Here is a 23707-nt window from a genome sequence, read left to right as displayed (position 1 = left end):
TTGATGTTTTACAGTATGCCAGCTGAGGAACACTGCAGTTGATGTTTTACAGTAAGCCAGCTGAGGAACACTGCAGTGATGTTTTACAGTAAGCCAGCTGAGGAACACTGCAGTGATGTTTTACAGTAAGCCAGCTGAGGAACACTGCAGTTGATGTTTTACAGTAAGCCAGCTGAGGAACACTGTAGTGATGTTTTACAGTAAGCCAGCTGAGGAACACTGCAGTTGATGTTTTACAGTAAGCCAGCTGAGGAACACCGCAGTGATGTTTTACAGTAAGCCAGCTGAGGAACACCGCAGTGATGTTTTACAGTAAGCCAGCTGAGGAACACTGCAGTGATGTTTTACAGTAGTTTTGTTCTTTTTTTGTTGTTTTATTTTTGCTGTGATTCAAAGAAACCTACGTTGTGATTTTATTGTATTTCAACAATAAATGTCATATTTTGTTCAATGATTCCACTGTGTCTGTAGTATTCTCTCCACTAGTCCTTTTACAGTGATGTATTTATGTGTAGTAGCATAATGAAACACGTATCACATATTTTGTACTACAATATTTAATGGTTGTACGAACAACTACACCGTGAAAGTATCGGTATCTTGTTTCGTGGGTGATCTAAATGAATGTTCCTATTGGTATTTCATGATAAATTCGTTTTTTGAACCAATGATTCTGCAAGTGCAAGGTTTCTTTAAAGATATGAATGAACATTGGACAGCCTGTGTTACAAGTGATGACCGTTTTGAATTTTGTGTCTAGAGTTCTGAAAAAGGAGGTTCTGAAATAGGTGCCAAAGTGATTGTAAAAAACTGTGATCACCATGGTTTATATTCATATCTGGTAGTCTATTCTTCTATAATAATCAAATTACAATTTAAGGAAAGTGTATTTCACAAAGTCATATCAATGTATTCTAATTGCATTAATCTTCACTAAAATCTAGTGCTTAGATCGTTGGACCAGTAACCGAAAGGTTGTTAGATCGAATCCCTGAGTTGACAAGGTAAAACATCTGTCGTTCTGCCCCTGAACAAGGCAGTTAACCCCACTGTTCCTAGGCCGTCATTTTAAATAAGAATTTGTTCTTAACTGACTTGCCTCGTAAAATAATGACATCAATCTTTACTAGGGCACTACTCTACAGTTTACTAGACCTAATTTCAGCAGTACAGTAATGGAGTCTTGGAATGATTCATTATCCCACTCTATTACAGACACACCGGACAATGAATGAAAATGGAGTCTCAGATAGACTGACAGCATTTTTGATCCAATCACTGTTACGCGTGAGACATAAAGCCCGCCTTTATTCTGTACACAACCAATCAGCATCGGGCATTGATGGCTAATTCATGAGATCACAAAGGGGAGTGACGCAGATGTTATAGACGCCCCACATTTCTATTAAATCTACAGGAATTCAAATGTCTAATCTGTAAATGTCTAATTTCTTATTTTACGAGAATAAATAGTGATTTAAAAAAGAGACACACAGACTGCTCTGCTTGTGACATGCTAACGCCGTTCCTGTTGGAGGTTGCTGCTGTCCACGGTGAAGATTAGATGGGATAGCCAACACGAGATATGCCGCAGCCCAAATCACGAAAAATCGCCATTCTCGGGTACAGATCCGTAGGTGAGTTCCATTTAGCTGTCGACCATTAAAAAAAAGAGACAAAATGCGTGTTTTAGCCGTTCTTTAGCTGTAGGTAGAGACTGCGCGCGGGTCACGGATTACTCTCTCTTTATAATAGAGTTAAATTATAGGGAGTACAATCTGTCACGAAACATCTCGTTTGAAGAAATGAGAGAGTGCCACACCAGTTGAGACAGTGGCCTAGTAGTCACGGCCCAACTCGACATTGACTAGATATTACTCCGTGTGGATCGTCTTGGAAGTGTTTTAGTATGGATGTTGCCCAATTCATGAAACACTTCTATCTTAGAATGTGCTTTGTTCAGTTGGCCTGGCATATAGGGTTGGCTACTGTAGCTGACAGGCCTACTACTGTAAAGACTACTGTAGCTGACAGGCCTACTACTGTAAAGACTACTGTAGCTGACAGGCCTACTACTGTAAAGACTACTGTAGCTGACAGGCCTACTACTGTAAAGATTACTGTAGCTGACAGGCCTGCTACTGTAAAGACTACTGTAGCTGACAGGCATGCTACTGTAAAGACTACTGTAGCTGACAGGCCAACTACTGTAAAGACTACTGTAGCTGACAGGCCTACTACTGTAAAGATTACTGTAGCTGACAGGCCTACTACTGTAAAGATTACTGTAGCTGACAGGCCTACTACTGTAAAGACTACTGTAGCTGACAGGCCTACTACTGTAAAGACTACTGTAGCTGACAGGCCTACTACTGTAAAGACTACTGTAGCTGACAGGCCTACTACTGTAAAGACTACTGTAGCTGACAGGCCTACTACTGTAAAGACTACTGTAGCTGACAGGCCTACTACTGTAAAGATTACTGTAGCTGACAGGCCTGCTACTGTAAAGACTACTGTAGCTGACAGGCATGCTACTGTAAAGACTACTGTAGCTGACAGGCCTGCTACTGTAAAGACTACTGTAGCTGACAGGCCAACTACTGAATAGACTACTGTAGCTGACAGGCCAACTACTGTACAGACTAATGTAGCTGACAGGCCTGCTACTGTACAGACTACTGTAGCTGACAGGCCTGCTACTGTAAAGACTACTGTAGCTGACAGGCCTACTACTGTAAAGACTACTGTAGCTGACAGGCCTACTACTGTAAAGATTACTGTAGCTGACAGGCCTGCTACTGTAAAGACTACTGTAGCTGACAGGCATGCTACTGTAAAGACTACTGTAGCTGACAGGCCTGCTACTGTAAAGACTACTGTAGCTGACAGGCCAACTACTGAATAGACTACTGTAGCTGACAGGCCAACTACTGTACAGACTAATGTAGCTGACAGGCCTGCTACTGTACAGACTACTGTAGCTGACAGGCCTGCTACTGTACAGACTACTGTAGCTGACAGGCCTGCTACTGTAAAGACGACTGTAGCTGACAGGCCTGCTACTGTAAAGATTACTGTAGCTGACAGGCCTGCTACTGTAAAGACTACTGTAGCTGACAGGCCAACTACTGTAAAGACTACTGTGGCTGACAGGCATGCTACTGTATACTACTGTGTACTACTGTATACTACTGTATACTACTGTGTACTACTGTATACTACTGTTTACTACTGTGTACTACTGTATACTACTGTTTACTACTGTATACTACTACTCAACACAGAATAGAAGTCTACTTACAATATGTACTGTATGAGAGAGAGAGAAATAATTAAATTTATATTTTCTCCAAAAAACTGATAAATTACATTCTCTGTGTTTTTTTTCCTGTAGGAAAGTCCTCGCTAACGATTCAGTTTGTGGAAGGCCAGTTTGTCGACTCCTATGATCCAACGATAGAAAACAGTAAGTGTCTTTAGAAAGCCATGTCAGAGACACACAGGAATACTCCCAGCTCTGAGACCCTGCTGTGAATCTGGTGGAACTCTGTAGTAGTAACACAGAGTCAATTATTTATTCAAATATGATCGTTTGGGATTTTTACCTTGCTCCCTTGAAGTGTTTCAGCTCGATCTGGTACAACTTGTGACACACACACACACACACACACACACACATACACACACACACACACACACACACATACACACACACACACACACACACACACACACACACACATATACACACACACACACATACATACACACACACACATTTTAAATACTTTATTTTCGATCCACCAATCAAATTTACCAAAACAAAAGGATCCGAACGTTTCAAAGATCCCTGTATGGGTACATGGGTACAGAAAGCACCTCCTTCTCCAGACTGCAGGCTGTCCCAGCTAACCACGAGGGGCTGGCAGAAGGCCTGCTCCGTGTAGCCGTCTAATGAGCAGCTCACTTCCACAATGAGCACCTCCCCCTGGCCTCACCCCACATCAACAATATCTGGCGTATTTGGCACAAAACACATCATCATCAACATAAAAACCAGCTTCACACACACACACACACACACACACACACACACACACACACACACACACGTCTGGTTTACTATTTTTTTGTGGTGACTAAACAATTGATTTCCATTAAATATCTTATTTTCCCTAACCCCTGACCCCTAACCCTGACCCTGACCCTGACCTTAATTCTAATGTTATCCCTAAACCTAACCCCCTAACAGTGGGTTTTGACTAGAGGCGGGGCCGCCTTCTCTTGACAAAGCGCCAATGCTGACCCTAACCCTGACCCTAACCCTTTCGGTTACTAGTCCAACACTCTAACCACTAGGCTACCTGCCGTCCCTACACTCTAACCACTAGGCTACCTGCCGTCCCTACACTCTAACCACTAGGCTACCTGCCGACCCTACACTCTAACCACTAGGCTACCTGCCATCCCTACACTCTAACCACTAGGCTACCTGCCACCCCTACACTCTAACCACTAGTCTACCTGCCGCCCCTACACTCTAACCACTAGGCTACCTGCCGCCCCTACACTCTAACCACTAGTCTACCTGCCGCCCCTACACTCTAACCACTAGGCTACCTGCCACCCCCTCCACTCTAACCACTAGGCTACCTGCCGTCCCTACACTCTAACCACTAGGCTACCTGCCGTCCCTACACTCTAACCACTAGGCTACCTGCCACCCCTCCACTCTAACCACTAGGCTACCTGCCGCCCCTACACTCTAACCACTAGGCTACCTGCCGCCTCTACACTCTAACCACTAGGCTACCTGCCGTCCCTACACTCTAACCACTAGTCTACCTGCCGTCCCCTACACTCTAACCACTAGGCTACCCTGCCGTCCCCTACACTCTAACCACTAGGCTACCTGCCACCCCCTACACTCTAACCACTAGGCTACCTGCCGTCCCTACACTCTAACCACTAGTCTACCTGCCGTCCCCTACACTCTAACCATGACTGGTCTCTCAGTTCCCTTCTTCTTATCAGCCTCGATGTCGGACCACTTCTTTTTTTACGACGTCACTGTCCCCCGGCGGCAGAGACAGACCTCGGCCACTCTTCGCCCATCCTCTCTTTCTGGTCTCTGCCGTGACCCTGCCGTGACCCCTGCAGTTATCCAGCACGTCACTAATGTCAATGACACGTGACAAAATATGTACGGAAGTTTCTAAGAAGCTTTGAATTACTAAGAACTTCAATGTGTTTCGTTAATCCGGCCCCAGCACCCCAAAAGGATAGTAAAACCAAACACACCACATCACACCACTCCACACCACACCACACCACACACACACGGTTCCCCTCTCTCTATAATAGCCTTCTTTACCAGTAAATATACAGTGTCTTAGTAGTGAAGTGGAGTCTGATTTTGCTGGTACAGCCCTTCTCCTCCTACATCTCCTTCTCCACATCCTCTTCCTCCTCCACATCCTCCTCCTCCTTCTCCACATCCTCTTCCTCCTCCACATCCTCCTCCTCCTTCTCCACATCCTCCTCTTCATCCTCCTCCTTCTCCACATCCTCCTCTTCCACCTCCACATCCTCCTCTTCTTCCTCCACATCCTCCTCTTCCTCCTCCACATCCTCCTCCTCATCCTCCTCCACATCCTCCTCCTCCTTCTCCACATCCTCCTCTTCTTCCTCCTTCACATCATCCTCTTCCTCCTCCACATCCTCCTCTTCCTCCTCCACATCCTCCTCTTCCTCCTCCACATCCTCCTCCTCCTTCTCCACATCCTCCTCTTCATCCTCCTTCTCCACATCCTCCTCCTCCTTCTCCACATCCTCCTCCTCCACATCCTCCTCTTCCTTCTCCACATCCTCCTCTTCCTTCTCCACATCCTCCTCTTCCTCCTCCACATCCTCCTCTTCCTCCTCCACATCCTCCTCTTCCTCCTGCACATCCTCCTCCTCCTTCTCCACATCCTCCTCCTCCACATCCTCCTTTTCCTCCTCCACATCCTCCTCTTCCTCCTCCACATCCTCCTCTTCCTCCTCCACATCCTCCTCCTCCACATCCTCCTCCACATCCTCCTCCTCCTCCACATCCTCCTCCACATCCTCCTCCACATCCTCCTCCTCCTCCACATCCTCCTCCACATCCTCATCCTCCTCCTCCTTCTCCACATCCTCCTTCTCCACATCCTCAATCTCCACATCCTCCTCCTCCTTCTCCACATCCTCCTTCTCCACATCCTCCACATCCTCATCCTCCTCCTCCTTCTCCACATCCTCCTCCTCCTTCTCCACATCCTCCTTCTCCACATCCTCCTTCTCCACATCCTCCTCCTCCTTCTCCAAATCCTCCTTCTCCACATCCTCCTCCTCCTCCACATCCTCCTCCACATCCCCCAGACTCTCTTATCCAGAGCCACTACAGTAGTGAGTCATTTAGCAGACTCTCTTATCCAGAGACCTACAGTAGTGAGTCATTTAGCAGACTCTCTTATCCAGAGACCTACAGTAGTGAATCATTTAGCAGACTCTCTTATCTAGAGCCACTACAGTAGTGAGTCATTTAGCAGACTCTCTTATCTAGAGCCACTACAGTAGTGAGTCATTTAGCAGACTCTCTTATCTAGAGCCACTACAGTAGTGAGTCATTTAGCAGACTCTCTTATCCAGAGCCACTACAGTAGTGAGTCATTTAGCAGACTCTCTTATCCAGAGACCTACAGTAGTGAGTCATTTAGCAGACTCTCTTATCCAGAGACCTACAGTAGTGAGTCATTTAGCAGACTCTCTTATCTAGAGCCACTACAGTAGTGAGTCATTTAGCAGACTCTCTTATCTAGAGCCACTACAGTAGTGAGTCATTTAGCAGACTCTCTTATCCAGAGTCACTTACAGTAGTGAGTCATTTAGCAGACTCTTATCTAGAGCCACTTACAGTTCATGCATTCATCTGAAGATAACTAGGTGAGACAACCACATACAGTATCACAGCCATAGTGAGTCCATGTTTCCTCATGACAATAGCTATCAGCAGCCAGAACCCTGTAGGACAAGACCGATGTTAATTACTATGGAGACAACACTACACTTCAATTGACCGAGCAAGACTATACGACTCCTCTTTGCCCCCGAAACAGCAGAAGTCCCTCCCCAGCTATTGGAGCACATCTCTAGGCAACTCATAGACAACTCCATCACAACATACAAAGGGGACTTTTCTTTCTCTTCTCTCTTTTGCCGCAGCGTTTACCAAGATGATCACGATAAACGGACAAGAATACCACCTGCAGTTGGTAGACACAGCGGGACAGGTAGTGGTCACGCACCACAGGGATTTATTTTGAAAAAAACATTTATACAAGACCTTACATTTCTACATTGACTCGTGGTTGGGGATCTCATGATGTCGTATCACCATTAGAATTGTAGAACACAGGCCATTCTAGAATGCGCCCTACCTCTAATTAGAATGCTTGCTGGGTACATTGCTTTACTCTCTGACACTAAGGCCTAGATTCTCAGCGGTATACTAGTATGGACATTGGGACACTATGTTACAGTGTGCAGGCTAAGTACTTATTTCACACATTTCTCTGTCTCCCTCTTTCTCCTTCCCTTTCCTCTCTCTCCTCTACCCTCTCTCCCTCTCTGTCTTTTCCAGGATGAATACTCTATATTTCCTCAGACCTATTCCATAGATATCAATGGATACATCTTGGTCTACTCTGTCACGTCTAATAAAAGGTTAGTCAGCTATTTACTCGACTGTCTTTTAATGATTTAGATTGTGCAGAATTATCTGTGGTAGGGGTGATCAACCACTGGGCAGGTTTTTACTTTAAAAAAAAAAAAGATTTGAATCAGACAGCTTTGTGTCTGAGGTAAAAACAAACGGAAGCATCATTATAAATGTTTGAGAGAGTTGTTGTTAAACAGTCTGATTATGTTTTAAAGTTGTTCAGGGGATGTAACACATACAAAAAGCCCAGACAAAATGAGTGGAACTGTGTTACAGCACTGTGCTGAACAACTGGCTGGTGTTTTTAACAGACATTTTCCAATCCTCACTCGACCAGCAACACGTTCCAGTATTGTGGAAAACCTCAATAATTATACCCATTCCTAAAGCATCTAATCCCTCAGTGCTGAATGACTACCACCCTGTCGCCTTGACATCCTTAGTAATGAAATGCCTTGAGAAACTTATGAAAAGTAATGTTCTCAGCGTCACCCAGAAGCTTCCTGACCCATTTCAGTTTGCCTATCAGCCTCTCAGAGGAGTTGATGATGCCGTTCTTACCCTCCTTAACATGGTCTATAGACATCTAGAGGGGGTATTAACATGGTCTATAGACATCTAGAGGGGGTATTAACATGGTCTATAGACATCTAGAGGGGGTATTAACATGGTCTATAGACATCTAGAGGGGGTATTAACATGGTCTATAGACATCTAGAGGGGGTATTAACATGGTCTATAGACATCTAGAGCCAAATCCCATGTTAGGGTTCTGTTTGTTGACTTTTCTTCTGCCTTCAACACAATCCAGCCCTAAATTCTGGCACAGGGACTCATTCAGGACTTCTCCTTATATGGGGGGGGGGGGGGCTGGTTTTGTGGCTGTTGGACTTCCTGAGCCAACGCTCACAGCGAGTCAAAATAGGTCCCCACGTGTCGGACATACGCAATACCAACACAGGCGCTCCTCAGGGATGTGTTTTGTCTCCACTTCTGTACATCTTGTACACTAATAGTTGTACTAGTACCCATACTGACAGACACCTCGTTAAGTTCGCTGATGACACTGCCATGATCAGCCTGTTGCATGATGACGAGGAACATCATGGCCCGGTCCTAGATGACTTTGTAGAGTGGTGTTACGAATCGCACTTGGTTCTCAATACCAACAAGACCAAAGAGATGTGCATAGACTTCAGGAACACCTACCTCTGCAACATCTATCAGAGGTCAGAACATAGAGATTGTAGAGGAATACAAATACCTGGGTATCCTCTTGGACGATAATCTTCAGTGGGGTAAATGTACAGACCTGATCTACAAAAAGAGCCAACAGAGACTGTACTTTCTCAAAAAGCTGGGATCTTTTAATGTAGACTGTACTATACTGACTCTGTTTTACAAATCTTTCAGTGAGAGTATTTTAACTTTTTGTGTTGTTTGTTGGTTTGGCAATTCCACTGTCAGCCAGAGAAATATGCTGAGAAGGATTATCACCACAGCAAGCAAGGTACTTGGAGTCAAACAGACAGGCCTGGATGAGATCTTTAAGGTCGGGGCCCTCCCCAAGGTACTTGGAGTCAAACAGACAGGCCTGGATGAGATCTTTAAGGTCAGGGCCCTCCCCAATGTACTAGGAGTCAAACAGACAGGCCTGGATGAGATCTTTAAGGTCAGGGCCCTCCCCAAGGTACTTGGAGTCAGACAGACAGGCCTGGATGAGATCTTTACGGTCAGGGCCCTCCCCAAGGTACTAGGAGTCAAACAGACAGGCCTGTATGAGATCTTTAAGGTCAGGGCCCTCCCCAAGGTACTTGGAGTCAAACAGACAGGCCTGGATGAGATCTTTACGGTCAGGGCCCTCTGCAAGGTACTAGGAGTCAAACAGACAGGCCTGGATGAGATCTTTAAGGTCAGGGCCCTCCCCAAGGTACTTGGAGTCAAACAGACAGGCCTGGATGAGATCTTTAAGGTCAGGACCCTCCCCAAGGTACTTGGAGTCAAACAGACAGGCCTGGATGAGATATTTAAGGTCAGGGCCCTCCACAAGGTACTTGGAGTCAAACAGACAAGCCTGGATGAGATCTTTAAGGTCAGGGCCCTCCACAAGGTACTTGGAGTCAAACAGACAAGCCTGGATGAGATCTTTAAGGTCAGGGCCCTCCCCAAGGTACTTAGAGTCAAACAGACAGGCCTGGATGAGATCTTTAAGGTCAGGACCCTCCCCAAGGTACTTGGAGTCAAACAGACAGGCCTGGATGAGATCTTTAAGGTCAGGGCCCTCCACAAGGTACTTGGAGTCAAACAGACAGGCCTGGGGGAGATCTTTAAGGTCAGGGCCCTCCCCAAGGTACTTGGAGTCAAACAGACAGGCCTGGATGAGATCTTTAAGGTCAGGGCCCTCCACAAGGTACTAGGAGTCAAACAGACAGGCCTGGAGGAGATCTTTAAGGTCAGGGCCCTCCCCAAGGTACTTGGAGTCAAACAGACAGCCCTGGATGAGATCTTTAAGGTCAGGGCCCTCCACAAGGTACTTGGAGTCAAACAGACAGGCCTGGATGAGATCTTTAAGGTCAGGGCCCTCCCCAAGGTACTTGGAGTCAAACAGACAGGCCTGGATGAGATCTTTAAGGTCAGGGCCCTCCACAAGGTACTTGGAGTCAAACAGACAGGCCTGGGGGAGATCTTTAAGGTCAGGGCCCTCCCCAAGGTACTTGGAGTCAAACAGACAGGCCTGGATGAGATCTTTAAGGTCAGGGCCCTCCACAAGGTACTAGGAGTCAAACAGACAGGCCTGGAGGAGATCTTTAAGGTCAGGGCCCTCCCCAAGGTACTAGGAGTCAAACAGACAGGCCTGGAGGAGATCTTTAAGGTCAGGGCCCTCCCCAAGGTACTTGGAGTCAAACAGACAGCCCTGGATGAGATCTTTAAGGTCAGGGCCCTCCACAAGGTACTTGGAGTCAAACAGACAGGCCTGGATCAGATCTTTAAGGTCAGGGCCCTCCCCAAGGTACTAGGAGTCAAACAGACAGGCCTGGATGAGATCCTTAAGGTCAGGGCCCTCCCCAAGGTACTTGGAGTCAAACAGACAGGCCTGGATGAGATCTTTAAGGTCAGGGCCCTCCACAAGGTACTTGGAGTCAAACAGACAGGCCTGGGGGAGATCTTTAAGGTCAGGGCCCTCCCCAAGGTACTTGGAGTCAAACACACAGGCCTGGATGAGATCTTAAAGGAGGTCAGGGCCCTCCACAAGGTACTTGGAGTCAAACAGACAAGCCTGGATGAGATCCTTAAGGTCAGGGCCCTCCACAAAGTACTTGGAGTCAAATAGACAGGCCTGGATGAGATCTTTAAGGTCAGGGCCCTCTGCAAGGCTCACAAAATCATTTTAGACCTAAGCCACCCCCTGTACCCAGACTTTGAACTACTCCCCTCTGGGCGCAGGTATAGGGCACCGCTCAGCAGGAAAAACACAACTAGACAATAATTTGTGCCAGGTGTGATATCCCTCCTAAATAGCTCGGGCTGATGTTCCTATCCACTCAGTAAGGCCAGCAGGCTAATGTTCCTATCCACCCAGTAAGGCCAGCAGGCTAATGTTCCTATCCACTCAGTAAGGCCAGCAGGCTAATGTTCCTATCCACTCAGTAAGGCCAGCAGGCTAATGTTCCTATCCACTCAGTAAGACCAGCAGGCTAATGTTCCTATAGACTCAGTAAGGCCAGCAGGCTAATGTTCCTATAGACTCAGTAAGGCCAGCAGGCTAATGTTCCTATAGATTCAGTAAGGCCAGCAGTTCCTATCCACCCAGTAAGGCCAGCAGTTCCTATCCACCCAGTAAGGCCAGCAGGCTAATGTTCCTATCGATTCAAGGCCACCTGGCTGATGTTCCTATCCCACTCAGTAAGGCCAGCAGGCTAGTCTTTAAAAAAACAATGTTTATTGGTATGTAACTGTTATGAACGTTGTATTGTCAATCTTGTTTTGTATTTAAACGCCACTTTGAACGTGTACATGACACTGCAACAAAATGTCCCCGTGGAGACAATAAAGTCAGTAAATTACTCCAGCCCTGCTCGAAGCTGATTCAGCTCATCAATGTCCTGATGAGCAGCTGATTCAGCTCATCGATGTCCTGATGAGCAGCTGATTCAGCTCATCAATGTCCTGATGAGCAGCTGATTCAGCTCATCAATGTCCTGATGAGCAGCTGATTCAGCTCATCAATGTACTGATGAGCAGCTGAATCTGGTGTATTAGAGTAGGGCTGGAGGAGGGTTGGTACCCCTGGTCTTCTACAATGACTGGATTAACTACATCAGCACTTCCCAGACTGGGAATTTATGTATGACAGTATCTATGACAGAATTTATGTATGACATTATGTATTACAGTATATATGTATTACAGTATCTATGACAGTATCTATGACAGAATTTATGTATGACAGTATCTATGTATTACAGTATCTATGTATGACAATATTTATGTATTACAGTATCTATGACAGAATTTATGTATGACATTATGTATGACAGTATGTATGTATGTATTACAGTATCTATGACAGAATGTATGACAGTATTTATGTATTACAGTATCTATGACAGTATGTATGACAGCATGGTTGACAGAATTTATATATGACAGTATGTATGACAATATTTATGTATGACAGTATCTTTAACAGTATCTATGACAGTATCTAAAACAGTATTAATGACAGTATCTATTACAGTATGTTTGGCAGTATTAATGACAGTATCTATTACAGTATGTTTGGCAGTATTAATGACAGTATCTATGACAGTATCTATGACAGTATGTTTGACAGTATCTATAACAGTATTAATGACAGTATCTATGACAATATGTTTGACAGTATCTATGACAGTATGTTTGACAGGATTAATGGCAGTATTAATGACAGTATCTATGACAGTATGTTTGACAGTATTAATGACAGTATCTATGACAGTATGTTTGACAGTATTAAAAACAGTATCTATGACAGTATGTTTGACAGTATTAATGACAGTATCTATGACAGTATCTATAACAGTATGTTTGACAGTATCTATGACAGTATGTTTGACAGTATCTATGACAGTTTGTTTGACAGTATCTATGACAGTATGTTTGACAGTATCTATAACAGTATGTTTGACAGTATCTATGACAGTATGTTTGATAGTATCTATGACAATATGTTTGACAGTATTAATGACAGTATCTATAACAGTATGTTTGACAGTATCTATGACAGTATTAATGACAGTATCTATAACAGTATGTTTGACAGTATCTATGACAGTATCTATGACAGTATGTTTGACAGTATCTATAACAGTATGTTTGACAGTATCTATGACAGTATCTATGACAGTATTAATGACAGTATCTATAACAGTATGTTTGACAGTATGTGTGACAGTATTAATGACAGTATCTATAACAGTGTGTGTGACAGTATTAATGACAGTATCTATAACAGTATGTTTGACAGTATTAATGACAGTATCTATGACAGTATCCATGACAGTATTAATGACAGTATCTATAACAGTATGTGTGACATTGTTTTTCTTCTCTTCCAGTTTTGAAGTAGTTCAGGTTATCCATGAAAAACTTCTGGATATGGTGGGGAAAGCTCAGTGAGTATCTACTGTAATCTGACTGTATATTAACCCTCTACTGTAATCTGATGTATATTAACCCTCTACTGTAACCTGACTGTATATTATCCCTCTACTGTAATCTGATGTATATTAACCCTCTACTGTAATCTGACTGTATATTAACCCTCTACTGTAACCTGACTGTATATTAACCCTCTACTGTAATCTGATGTATATTAACCCTCTACTGTAATCTGATGTATATTAACCCTCTACTGTAATCTGACTGTATATTAACCCTCTGACTGTATATTAACCCTCTACTGTAATCTGACTGTATATTAACCCTCTACTGTAATCTGACTGTATATTAACCCTCTACTGTAATCTGACTGTATATTAACCCTCTACTGTAATCTGACTGTATATTAACCCTCTACTGTAATCTGATGTATATTAACCCTCTACTGTAACCTGACTGTATATTATCCCTCTACTGTAATCTGACTGTATATTAACCCTCTACTGTAATCTGATGTATATTAACCCTCTACTGTAATCTGACTGTATATTAACCCTCTACTGTAATCTGACTGTATATTATCCCTCTACTGTAATCTGACATAGCATGCCTAAAATAAATGCCTGAAACTAAAGCCCCACATTCGGGTCATGATGAAGGAAACAAACTGTCCGAGAAGGTTTAACGTATCCCGTAAATGTGGAGTAGGAGTTAAAATAGAGTGTTGCTCTGCTTAATATTCAGATGGAAACAACTTCATAGAGAAAGCTAGCAAACGGAAGCTAGCTAGCTACTAGCCGGATATTAGATAGCGTCACCTAGCGATAATGGAATCGCTAACAAAGTTGACACCAACTGTATTGGTATGTGGTGTTTGTCGACTTTGTGGCACTTGCTCTGAAAGCTCAATGTTTCCCAGTCATACAGTGCTCTGAAGAAGTTTTTGCCCCCCCCCCCCCCTTACCCTCAATATGGGGTTGTGCCACCTTTAGCTGCAATGACTGCAACCAAATGCTTCCTGTAGTTCTTGATTGTGTGTTTTGGATCATTGTCTTGCTGCACGACCCAGCTGCACTTCAGCTTACAGACGGATGGCCTGATAATTGTCCTGTAGAATTCTCTGATACAGAGCAGAATTCATGGTTCCTTTAATTTGTATATCACCTTTATTTAACCAGGTAGGCCAGTTGAGAACACCTTTATTTAACCAGGTAGGCTAGTTGAGAACACCTTTATTTAACCAGGTAGGCTAGTTGAGAACACCTTTATTTAACCAGGTAGGCCAGTTGAGAACACCTTTATTTAACCAGGTAGGCCAGTTGAGAACACCTTTATTTAACCAGGTAGGCTAGTTGAGAACACCTTTATTTAACCAGGTAGGCCAGTTGAGAACACCTTTATTTAACCCGGTAGGCTAGTTGAGAACACCTTTATTTAACCAGGTAGGCTAGTTGAGAACACCTATATTTAACCAGATAGGCTAGTTGAGAACACCTTTATTTAACCAGGTAGGCTAGTTGAGAACACCTTTATTTAACCAGGTAGGCTAGTTGAGAACACCTTTATTTAACCAGGTAGGCCAGTTGAGAACACCTTTATTTAACCAGGTAGGCTAGTTGAGAACACCTTTATTTAACCAGGTAGGCTAGTTGAGAACACCTTTATTTAACCAGGTAGGCTAGTTGAGAACACCTTTATTTAACCAGGTAGGCTAGTTGAGAACACCTTTATTTAACCAGGTAGGCTAGTTGAGAACACCTTTATTTAACCAGGTAGGCCAGTTGAGAACACCTTTATTTAACCAGGTAGGCCAGTTGAGAACACCTTTATTTAACCAGGTAGGCCAGTTGAGAACACCTTTATTTAACCAGGTAGGCCAGTTGAGAACACCTTTATTTAACCAGGTAGGCTAGTTGAGAACACCTTTATTTAACCAGGTAGGCTAGTTGAGAACACCTTTATTTAACCAGGTAGGCCAGTTGAGAACACCTTTATTTAACCAGGTAGGCCAGTTGAGAACACCTTTATTTAACCAGGTAGGCCAGTTGAGAACACCTTTATTTAACCAGGTAGGCTAGTTGAGAACACCTTTATTTAACCAGGTAGGCTAGTTGAGAACACCTTTATTTAACCAGGTAGGCTAGTTGAGAACATCTTTATTTAACCAGGTAGGCTAGTTGAGAACAAGTTCGCATTTGCAACTGCGACCTCCTTCTATGAAGGCAAGTCGTCCAGGTCCTGAGGCAGCAAAGCATTCCCCAAACCATCACACTACCACCACCATGCTGGTCCCCAAACTATCACACTACCACCACCATGCTGGGCCATTGGGAATGAGGTTCTTACTGTAGAATGCAATGTTTGGTTTTCACCAGAGATAATGGGATCCATCTCGAGTTCCATCTCCCACAGCGATGTGAGAGACTGTTCTACAACTACAGGAAGTGGTTGGTTGTAGTCAGTGCAGCTACAGTAAATTCCTCCACAGTGATGTGAGAGACTGATCAACAACTACAGGAAGTGGTCATACAGTACCAGGAAGTGGTTAGTTGGAGTCAGTGCAGCTACAGTAAATTCCTTCACAGCGATGTGAGAGACTGATCAACAACTACAGGAAGTGGTTGGTTGGAGTCAGTGCAGCTACAGTAAATTCCTTCACAGCGATGTGAGAGACTGTTCTACAACTACAGGAAGTGGTTGGTTGTAGTCAGTGTAGCTACAGTAAATTCCTCCACAGCGATGTGTGAGTGATCAACAACTACAGGAAGTGGTTGGTTGCAGTCAGTGCAGGTAAAGGTGGCACAACCAGTTATTGAGTGTAAGGGGGCGTTTACTTTTTCACACAGGGGAATTGTGTGTGGCATATCTTTGTTTATGAAATAATTTAAATAAGTGTGTAATTGTTGTGTTATTTGTTCACTCAGGTTCCCCTTTATCTAGTATTTGGTCTAGTATTTGGTGAAACCGGATGGCTTAGATTTTTGCAGATGAGGCTGAGGGTGCATCTACTGTGTCTATGTAACATTTGGGAATATGGGGTACAACATGTGGTTTTGTTCTGGGTACAACATGTGGTTTTGTTTTGATAGATGGGATACAACATGTGGGTTTGTCTTTGATACATGGGATACAACATGTGGTTTTGTCTTTGATACATGGGATACAACATGTGGTTTTGTCTTTCTCTCAGAGTTCCTATTATGTTGGTGGGAAATAAGAACGACCTGCACATGGAAAGGTATGTTCCTTACTTACATACCTAGATACTGTCACACACTCACGCTCACACAAACACTCACGCTCACACACACACACAGACTCACGCTCACACACACATTCAACAGCTCACTGATTCAGAAGGCCTGGGTTAAATGCGGAAGACACATTTCGGTTGACTGCATTCAGTTGTCGAACTGACCTAGGTATCCCACTTCCCCTATCCCTTAAAAGCATTCTATCCTGTCGCTGTCGGGTTTGGAGTGATGTCATACAGAGACTCCATCCCCCTAACCTGTGGTGTGTGACGTGTGTGTGTGTGTGTGTGTGTGTGGTATCTGATTGGTGTGATGTCTCTTTTTGTATTCCAGGGTGATCAGCTGTGAGGAAGGGAAGTCACTAGCAGAATCGTGGAACGCTGCCTTCATGGAATCCTCAGCTAAAGAGAACCAGGTGAAAACACCTAGAACACATGTCCATCCAATAGAACAGGGCCTGGAGGCACAAAAAAACACTTCTGGTACTTGTTTCTACCTGGTCGTTAATCACCGGGTGTCCCAGGTCTGAATTAGTCCTTTGATTTGGAATAAGAGAATGAAAACCTGAAGAAGTGTTAGAGTCCTCCATGACTGACATTGAACAGCCCTGCCATGGACCAAAAGCCCTAATCACCTCATCATCAAACCTTTGAGTAGTGGAATCAGGTGTGTAGTACTAGACAAAAAGACTCAAAAAATATGCACATATTTGGGTCCCTAGGACCGGGATTGAACAAACAGTGCTATGGGCACTGACGCTTGGAGGTCTACAGGCCTGTAATTGCAGTACTCTGTACTCTACAGCAGGGGGCAGCCCAGCTCTCCCCACTATTGAAAGGAATATTCCAGCCCAGAGATGTTGAGGCACTGTTCAGTCTCTCTTTCTGTCAGACGGCTGTGTCATAGTAGATAGTAAAGTAGCCTCAATTCTAGTCTAGTATGTCCTAGTCTGCTTTAGTCTGTTCTATTGTAGTCTGTTCTATTCTACTGTAGTCTGTTCTATTCTACTGTATTCTGTTCTACTGTAGTCTGTTCTACCTTAGTCTGTTCTATTCGACTGTAGTCTGTTTTACTGTAGTCTCTTCTATTCTACTGTAGTCTGTTCTATTCTACTGTAGTCTGTTCTATTCTACTGTAGTCTGTTCTATTCTACCGTAGTCTGTTCTACCGTAGTCTGTTCTGTTCTACTGTAGTCTGTTCTGTTCTACTGTAGTCTGTTCTATTCTACCGTAGTCTGTTCTATTCTACCGTGGTCTGTTCTATTCTACCATAGTCTGTTCTATTCTACTGTAGTCTGTTCTGTTCTACCGTAGTCTGTTCTGTTCTACCGTAGTCTGTTCTGTTCTACCGTAGTCTGTTCTGTTCTACCGTAGTCTGTTCTATTCTACCGTAGTCTGTTCTGTTCTACCATAGTCTGTTCTGTTCTACCGTAGTCTGTTCTCTTCTACTGTAGTCTGTTATATTCTACCGTATTCTGTTCTATTCTACCGTAGTCTGTTCTATTCTACCGTAGTCTGTTTTGTTCTACTGTAGTCTGTTCTGTTCTACCGTAGTCTGTTCTGTTCTACCGTAGTCTGTTCTATTCTACCGTAGTCTGTTCTGTTCTACCGTAGTCTGTTCTGTTCTACTGTAGTCTGTTCTATGCTACCGTAGTCTGTTCTATTCTACCGTAGTCTGTTCTGTTCTACTGTAGTCTGTTCTATTCTACCGTAGTCTGTTCTGTTCTACCGTAGTCTGTTCTATTCTACTGTAGTCTGTTCTATTCTACTGTAGTCTGTTCTATTCTACCGTAGTCTGTTCTATTCTACCGTAGTCTGTTCTATTCTACTGTAGTCTGTTCTATTCTACTGTAGTCTGTTCTATGCTACCGTAGTCTGTTCTATTCTACCGTAGTCTGTTCTGTTCTACTGTAGTCTGTTCTATTCTACCGTAGTCTGTTCTGTTCTACCGTAGTCTGTTCTATTCTACTGTAGTCTGTTCTATTCTACTGTAGTCTGTTCTATTCTACCGTAGTCTGTTCTATTCTACTGTAGTCTGTTCTATTCTACCGTAGTCTGTTCTATTCTACTGTAGTCTGTTCTACTGTAGTCTGCTCTATTCTACTGTAGTCTGTTCTATTCTATTGTAGTCTGTTCTATTCTACCGTAGTCTGTTCTACCGTAGTCTGTTCTGTTCTACTGTAGTCTGTTCTGTTCTACTGTAGTCTGTTCTATTCTACCGTAGTCTGTTCTATTCTACCGTGGTCTGTTCTATTCTACCGTAGTCTGTTCTATTCTACTGTAGTCTGTTCTGTTCTACCGTTGTCTGTTCTGTTCTACCGTAGTCTGTTCTGTTCTACCGTAGTCTGTTCTGTTCTACCGTAGTCTGTTCTATTCTACCGTAGTCTGTTCTGTTCTACCGTAGTCTGTTCTGTTCTACCGTAGTCTGTTCTCTTCTACCGTAGTCTGTTCTATTCTACCGTAGTCTGTTCTATTCTACCGTAGTCTGTTCTGTTCTACCGTAGTCTGTTCTGTTCTACCGTAGTCTGTTCTGTTCTACCGTAGTCTGTTCTATTCTACCGTAGTCTGTTCTATTCTACCGTAGTCTGTTCTGTTCTACCGTAGTCTGTTCTGTTCTACCGTTGTCTGTTCTATTCTACCGTAGTCTGTTCTGTTCTACTGTAGTCTGTTCTATTCTACCGTAGTCTGTTCTGTTCTACCGTAGTCTGTTCTATTCTACTGTAGTCTGTTCTATTCTACTGTAGTCTGTTCTATTCTACCGTAGTCTGTTCTATTCTACTGTAGTCTGTTCTATTCTACCGTAGTCTGTTCTATTCTACAGGAGTCTGTTCTATTCTACTGTAGTCTGTTCTACTGTAGTCTGCTCTATTCTACTGTAGTCTGTTCTATTCTACTGTAGTCTATTCTACTGTAGTCTGTTCTATTCTACTGTAGTCTGTTCTACTGTAGTCTGTTCTACTTTAGTCTGTTCTATTCTACTGTAGTCTGTTCTATTCTACTGTAGTCTATTCTATTCTACTGTAGTCTGTTCTATTCTACTGTAGTCTGTTCTATTCTACTGTAGTCTGTTCTTTTCTACTGTAGTCTGTTCTATTCTACTGTAGTCTTTTCTACTGTAGTCTGTTCTATTCTACTGTAGCCTGTTCTATTCTACTGTAGTCTTTTCTATTCTACTGTAGCCTGTTCTATTCTACTGTAGCCTGTTCTATTCTACTGTAGTCTGTTCTACTGTAGTCTGTTCTATTCTACCGTAGTCTGTTCTACCGTAGTCTGTTTTGTTCTACTGTAGTCTGTTCTGTTCTACTGTAGTCTGTTCTATTCTACCGTAGTCTGTTCTATTCTACCGTAGTCTGTTCTATTCTACCGTGGTCTGTTCTATTCTACCGTGGTCTGTTCTATTCTACCGTAGTCTGTTCTGTTCTACCGTAGTCTGTTCTGTTCTACCGTAGTCTGTTCTGTTCTACCGTAGTCTGTTCTGTTCTATCGTAGTCTGTTCTGTTCTACCGTAGTCTGTTCTGTTCTACCGTAGTCTGTTCTATTCTACTGGAGTCCGTTCTATTCTACTGTAGTCTGTTCTATTCTACTGTAGTCTGTTCTATTCTACTGTAGTCTATTCTACTGTAGTCTATTCTATTCTGCTGTAGTCTGTTCTACTGTAGCCTGTTCTATTCTACTGTAGCCTGTTCTATTCTACTGTAGTCTGTTCTACTGTAGTCTTTTCTATTCTACTGTAGTCTGTTATATTCTACTGTATCCTGTTCTATTCTACTGTAGCCTGTTCTATTCTACTGTAGCCTGTTCTACTGTAGTCTGTTCTATTCTACTTTGTCTGTTCCATTCTACTGTAGTCTGTTCTATTCTACTGTAGTCTGTTATATTCTACTGTAGTCTGTTCTAATGTAGTCTGTTCTATTCTACTGGGTTCTACTGTATTCTGTACTATTCTACTGTAGTCTGTTCTATTCTAATGGGTTCTACTGTATTCTGTTCTATTCTACTGTAGTCTGTTCTATTCTAATGGGTTCTACTGTATTCTACTCTTATTCTGTTTCTGCTTTCTCAGACGGCAGTAGAGGTGTTATATTCTAACCTGTGTGTGTGTGTGTGTGTGTGTGTGTGTGTGTTTGTGTGTGTGTGTGTGTGTGTGTGTGTGTGTGTGTGTGTGTGTGTGTTTCAGACGGCGGTGGAGGTGTTCAAGAGGATGATCCTGGAGGCGGAGAAGCTGGAAGGCGGCGTCCAACCAGGGAAGACTTCCTGCTCCTTGATGTAGAGCTGCTGATCAATCAGAACAGAGAACCGAACACTACACTGGGATATCCAGATACTTGAAGGCTTCCTGCCAGTACAACTACTACTCTTCCAACTGTCTTCAACTGTCTTCAACTGTCTTCAACTGTCAACTCACCAACACTTTATTTTTTCAGTATTTCTGTTTGTCATGAAAGGGTGAGTGGCTGTCATACTGTACATTTGCCACAATCCACTTCTCGTCTGTTCTGTGCTCAGCCCTGATGCGAAACTGAGAGCCACGTCCAGAAATAACCCCTAGACCCTCCACCCTTACCCCCCCCCCCTTAGTCACTTCTCTTAGCCCCTAGCATCCAGGGGGTGGGGTTTAGGGTCTGTTTCTGTAACCTTGTTTGACCATCCTGATCTTGCAAAAGTACAGTGGTCAGGATGGTGGATCAGACTACTGTTTCTCATAAAGACGTATCAGAAACGATGTCTGGCTTCTCACATGGGGCTGCACAGGTGTCCGTTCTGGCTTTATGGCGGACGGGTGACTATGGAAGATCAGAGATGTTCAACCTCCTCGTATTAGAGATGCTATGAAGAACGAACATTCCCTTCTATTGAATTGTGTTTTTTTATTTTATTTTTTATTTAAACAATGATTGTTTTATCTTCTTTTCTCTATCCATGTAATTAGTCCGCTGTGTCACCAGGATGGAGCTAGCATGCCATGCTTGTTTTTACCCATACTAAGCTGTTCATTTTAGTGTATTGTTTCAAAGGAAACAAACACTCATTAGGATCAGGTGTGGTTAATTAGTGGGCGTGGCCAACACACCTGACCACGCTTAAAAAAATACAGCATAGAGAGTTGTCTTGATGCAGAGAACGGTTTTTAAATCACTTTAGTAACGTTAAGAGAATGTTTTCTGTGGTTTTTATGGAACTTTTGGAACAATTTGAAAACATGACTTTAAATAAAACCACGAGGAAACCTGTAGGAAACGTCATGCTGTAGTACTGAAATTCCCACAGAAGAACTTTTCTTAACGTTCACTGAACTATTTTAAAATGTTAAACCAGTTGTAGAACGTTTCTAGAACATTACCAAAATTGAAATTAAATGTAACCATGTTTGACATTTTAGGAAACGTTCTGTTAAAGTAATGAAATACCGAGAAAATATCATTTTCGAAAGTTACATAATTGTGCTGAGAATGTTCCAAAGCCAATCAACTACCCTGCACCGTTCCCAGAACGTTGTGAGAAGGTTGTATGCAAAATAACCATAGGACAACCGCACTCTCACCAAGCACTAAGAAACGTTCTCAGAACGTCGTGTGCTTGCTGGGCTCTGTCATTGTTGTCATTGTCAATCCGTACATCACTAAAACGTTTATAGGAAATCTTCCAATAAACTTCAGGGAGAATCCTAACTTCCTTAAGTCAAATATTCAGCTCGTCTCCCATTGACATCAACGCATGAATAAGTGAACATTTCATTTATGTGTAAGTTACGATTTGTTCTTTAGTCATATCTGATGCATTAGTAGCTGTTCATCTGTCCCTCTTGTCCCTCTAGCTCTTTCTTTATCTACTTTATTTTCCCACATCGTTGTCAGTCAGATGTGTGTGTCCCCCCCCCCCCCATAGCTGTTTTTGTCGCCAGACAAAATATCTGCATCGTATTTTCTAACGTTGTACAAAAGTGTTTTTTGATTGTAATCATTAAAGCAAAAATGGATTATTTCAGAAGTGTTTGTTGTATAATTCCTGCGATGATGATTGATACACTTTGCTCAGATTCAATCATTTTGAAAAAAAGATTTTAACTACAAATGGTTTCAAGGTTTTGGTTTATTTTAAGTCGAATAATTATTCACGTTTGTTTTGTAAATATCAGACATATTTGAGTGGTTGATGTGATGTTTTATGTTGTGATGGTTGATGTTGTGATAGTTGATGTGACGGTTGATGTTGTGATGGTTGATGTTGTGATGGTTGATCTGATGGTTTGCCTGGTGGATGCTCTACCTCCTCTCTTCAATGAACTGAATCAGGATGTTATAAAGTAGAGAAATATTGGTCTAGATAGAACCCTTAACTCATAAATCAAAGCCAGTTCCTCTGTTTTTATTTATTCCATTTCTAATCAGTGACTGATTTAGACACCAGGTGGGAACAATTAATTATCAGGTAGAACAGAAAACCAGCAGTACTCCAGACCTCCATGGAAGGATTTGAATACCCCTGATCTAGAATGTGAACCACTATATAGATTCTAGAATGTGAACCACTATATAGATTCTAGAATGTGAACCAGTATATAGATTCTAGAATGTGAACCAGTATATAGATTCTAGAACGTGAACCAGTATATAGATTCTAGAATGTGAACCAGTAAATAGATTCTAGAATGTGAACCAGTATATAGATTCTAGAATGTGAACCAGTATATAGATTCTAGAACGTGTTGCACTTGTCAGTGCCACAACACTTCATGTTGATGTAAGCGTTGGTTTGGAACTGCTTACAGCCCGACATGTCCATGCATCTCTGGAAATGGCCAACTGAGAGAGAAAATACAGAACAATGTTAAGTTACTATGTGATAGGCGTTAACGTCGATTATAAATAATCTGTATTAAAAACCTTAAATTCTTGATAATTCAAACCAGGGCCTGCATCTCCTCTGAGAATGAAACAGGCTAGACCAGCATTATATTTATATACGTATATCATTTTTTGGTTGTTGCAGGTTCCACAAAGCGTCTTAGAGCAGGAGTGCTGATTATGAGTTCATATAGTCTTATTCATTATGATATAAATCTGCACCCC

The 23707-nt window shown here is 42.9% G+C and overlaps 1 protein-coding gene across 1 annotated transcript; it reads left to right on the top strand.

The window, feature by feature from the left end:
• The first annotated feature begins 1344 nt into the window (after positions 1 to 1344).
• On the top strand, positions 1345 to 22564 carry LOC139387496 (GTP-binding protein Rheb-like). The gene is made up of 8 exons (XM_071133743.1): positions 1345 to 1637; positions 3398 to 3469; positions 7249 to 7316; positions 7667 to 7749; positions 13342 to 13398; positions 16575 to 16622; positions 16972 to 17053; positions 20815 to 22564. Exons 1-8 carry the CDS (start codon positions 1586 to 1588, stop codon positions 20905 to 20907), a joined length of 555 nt encoding a protein of 184 aa, XP_070989844.1. The 5' UTR covers positions 1345 to 1585; the 3' UTR covers positions 20908 to 22564.
• The last annotated feature ends 1143 nt before the right edge of the window (positions 22565 to 23707 follow it).

Source organism: Oncorhynchus clarkii, chromosome 28, assembly GCF_045791955.1.
Source record: "Oncorhynchus clarkii lewisi isolate Uvic-CL-2024 chromosome 28, UVic_Ocla_1.0, whole genome shotgun sequence".
In the NCBI taxonomy this organism is placed as follows: Eukaryota; Metazoa; Chordata; class Actinopteri; order Salmoniformes; family Salmonidae; genus Oncorhynchus; species Oncorhynchus clarkii.
Note: the sequence above shows the minus strand (reverse complement) of the source record. Positions and strands in the feature narration are given on the sequence as shown.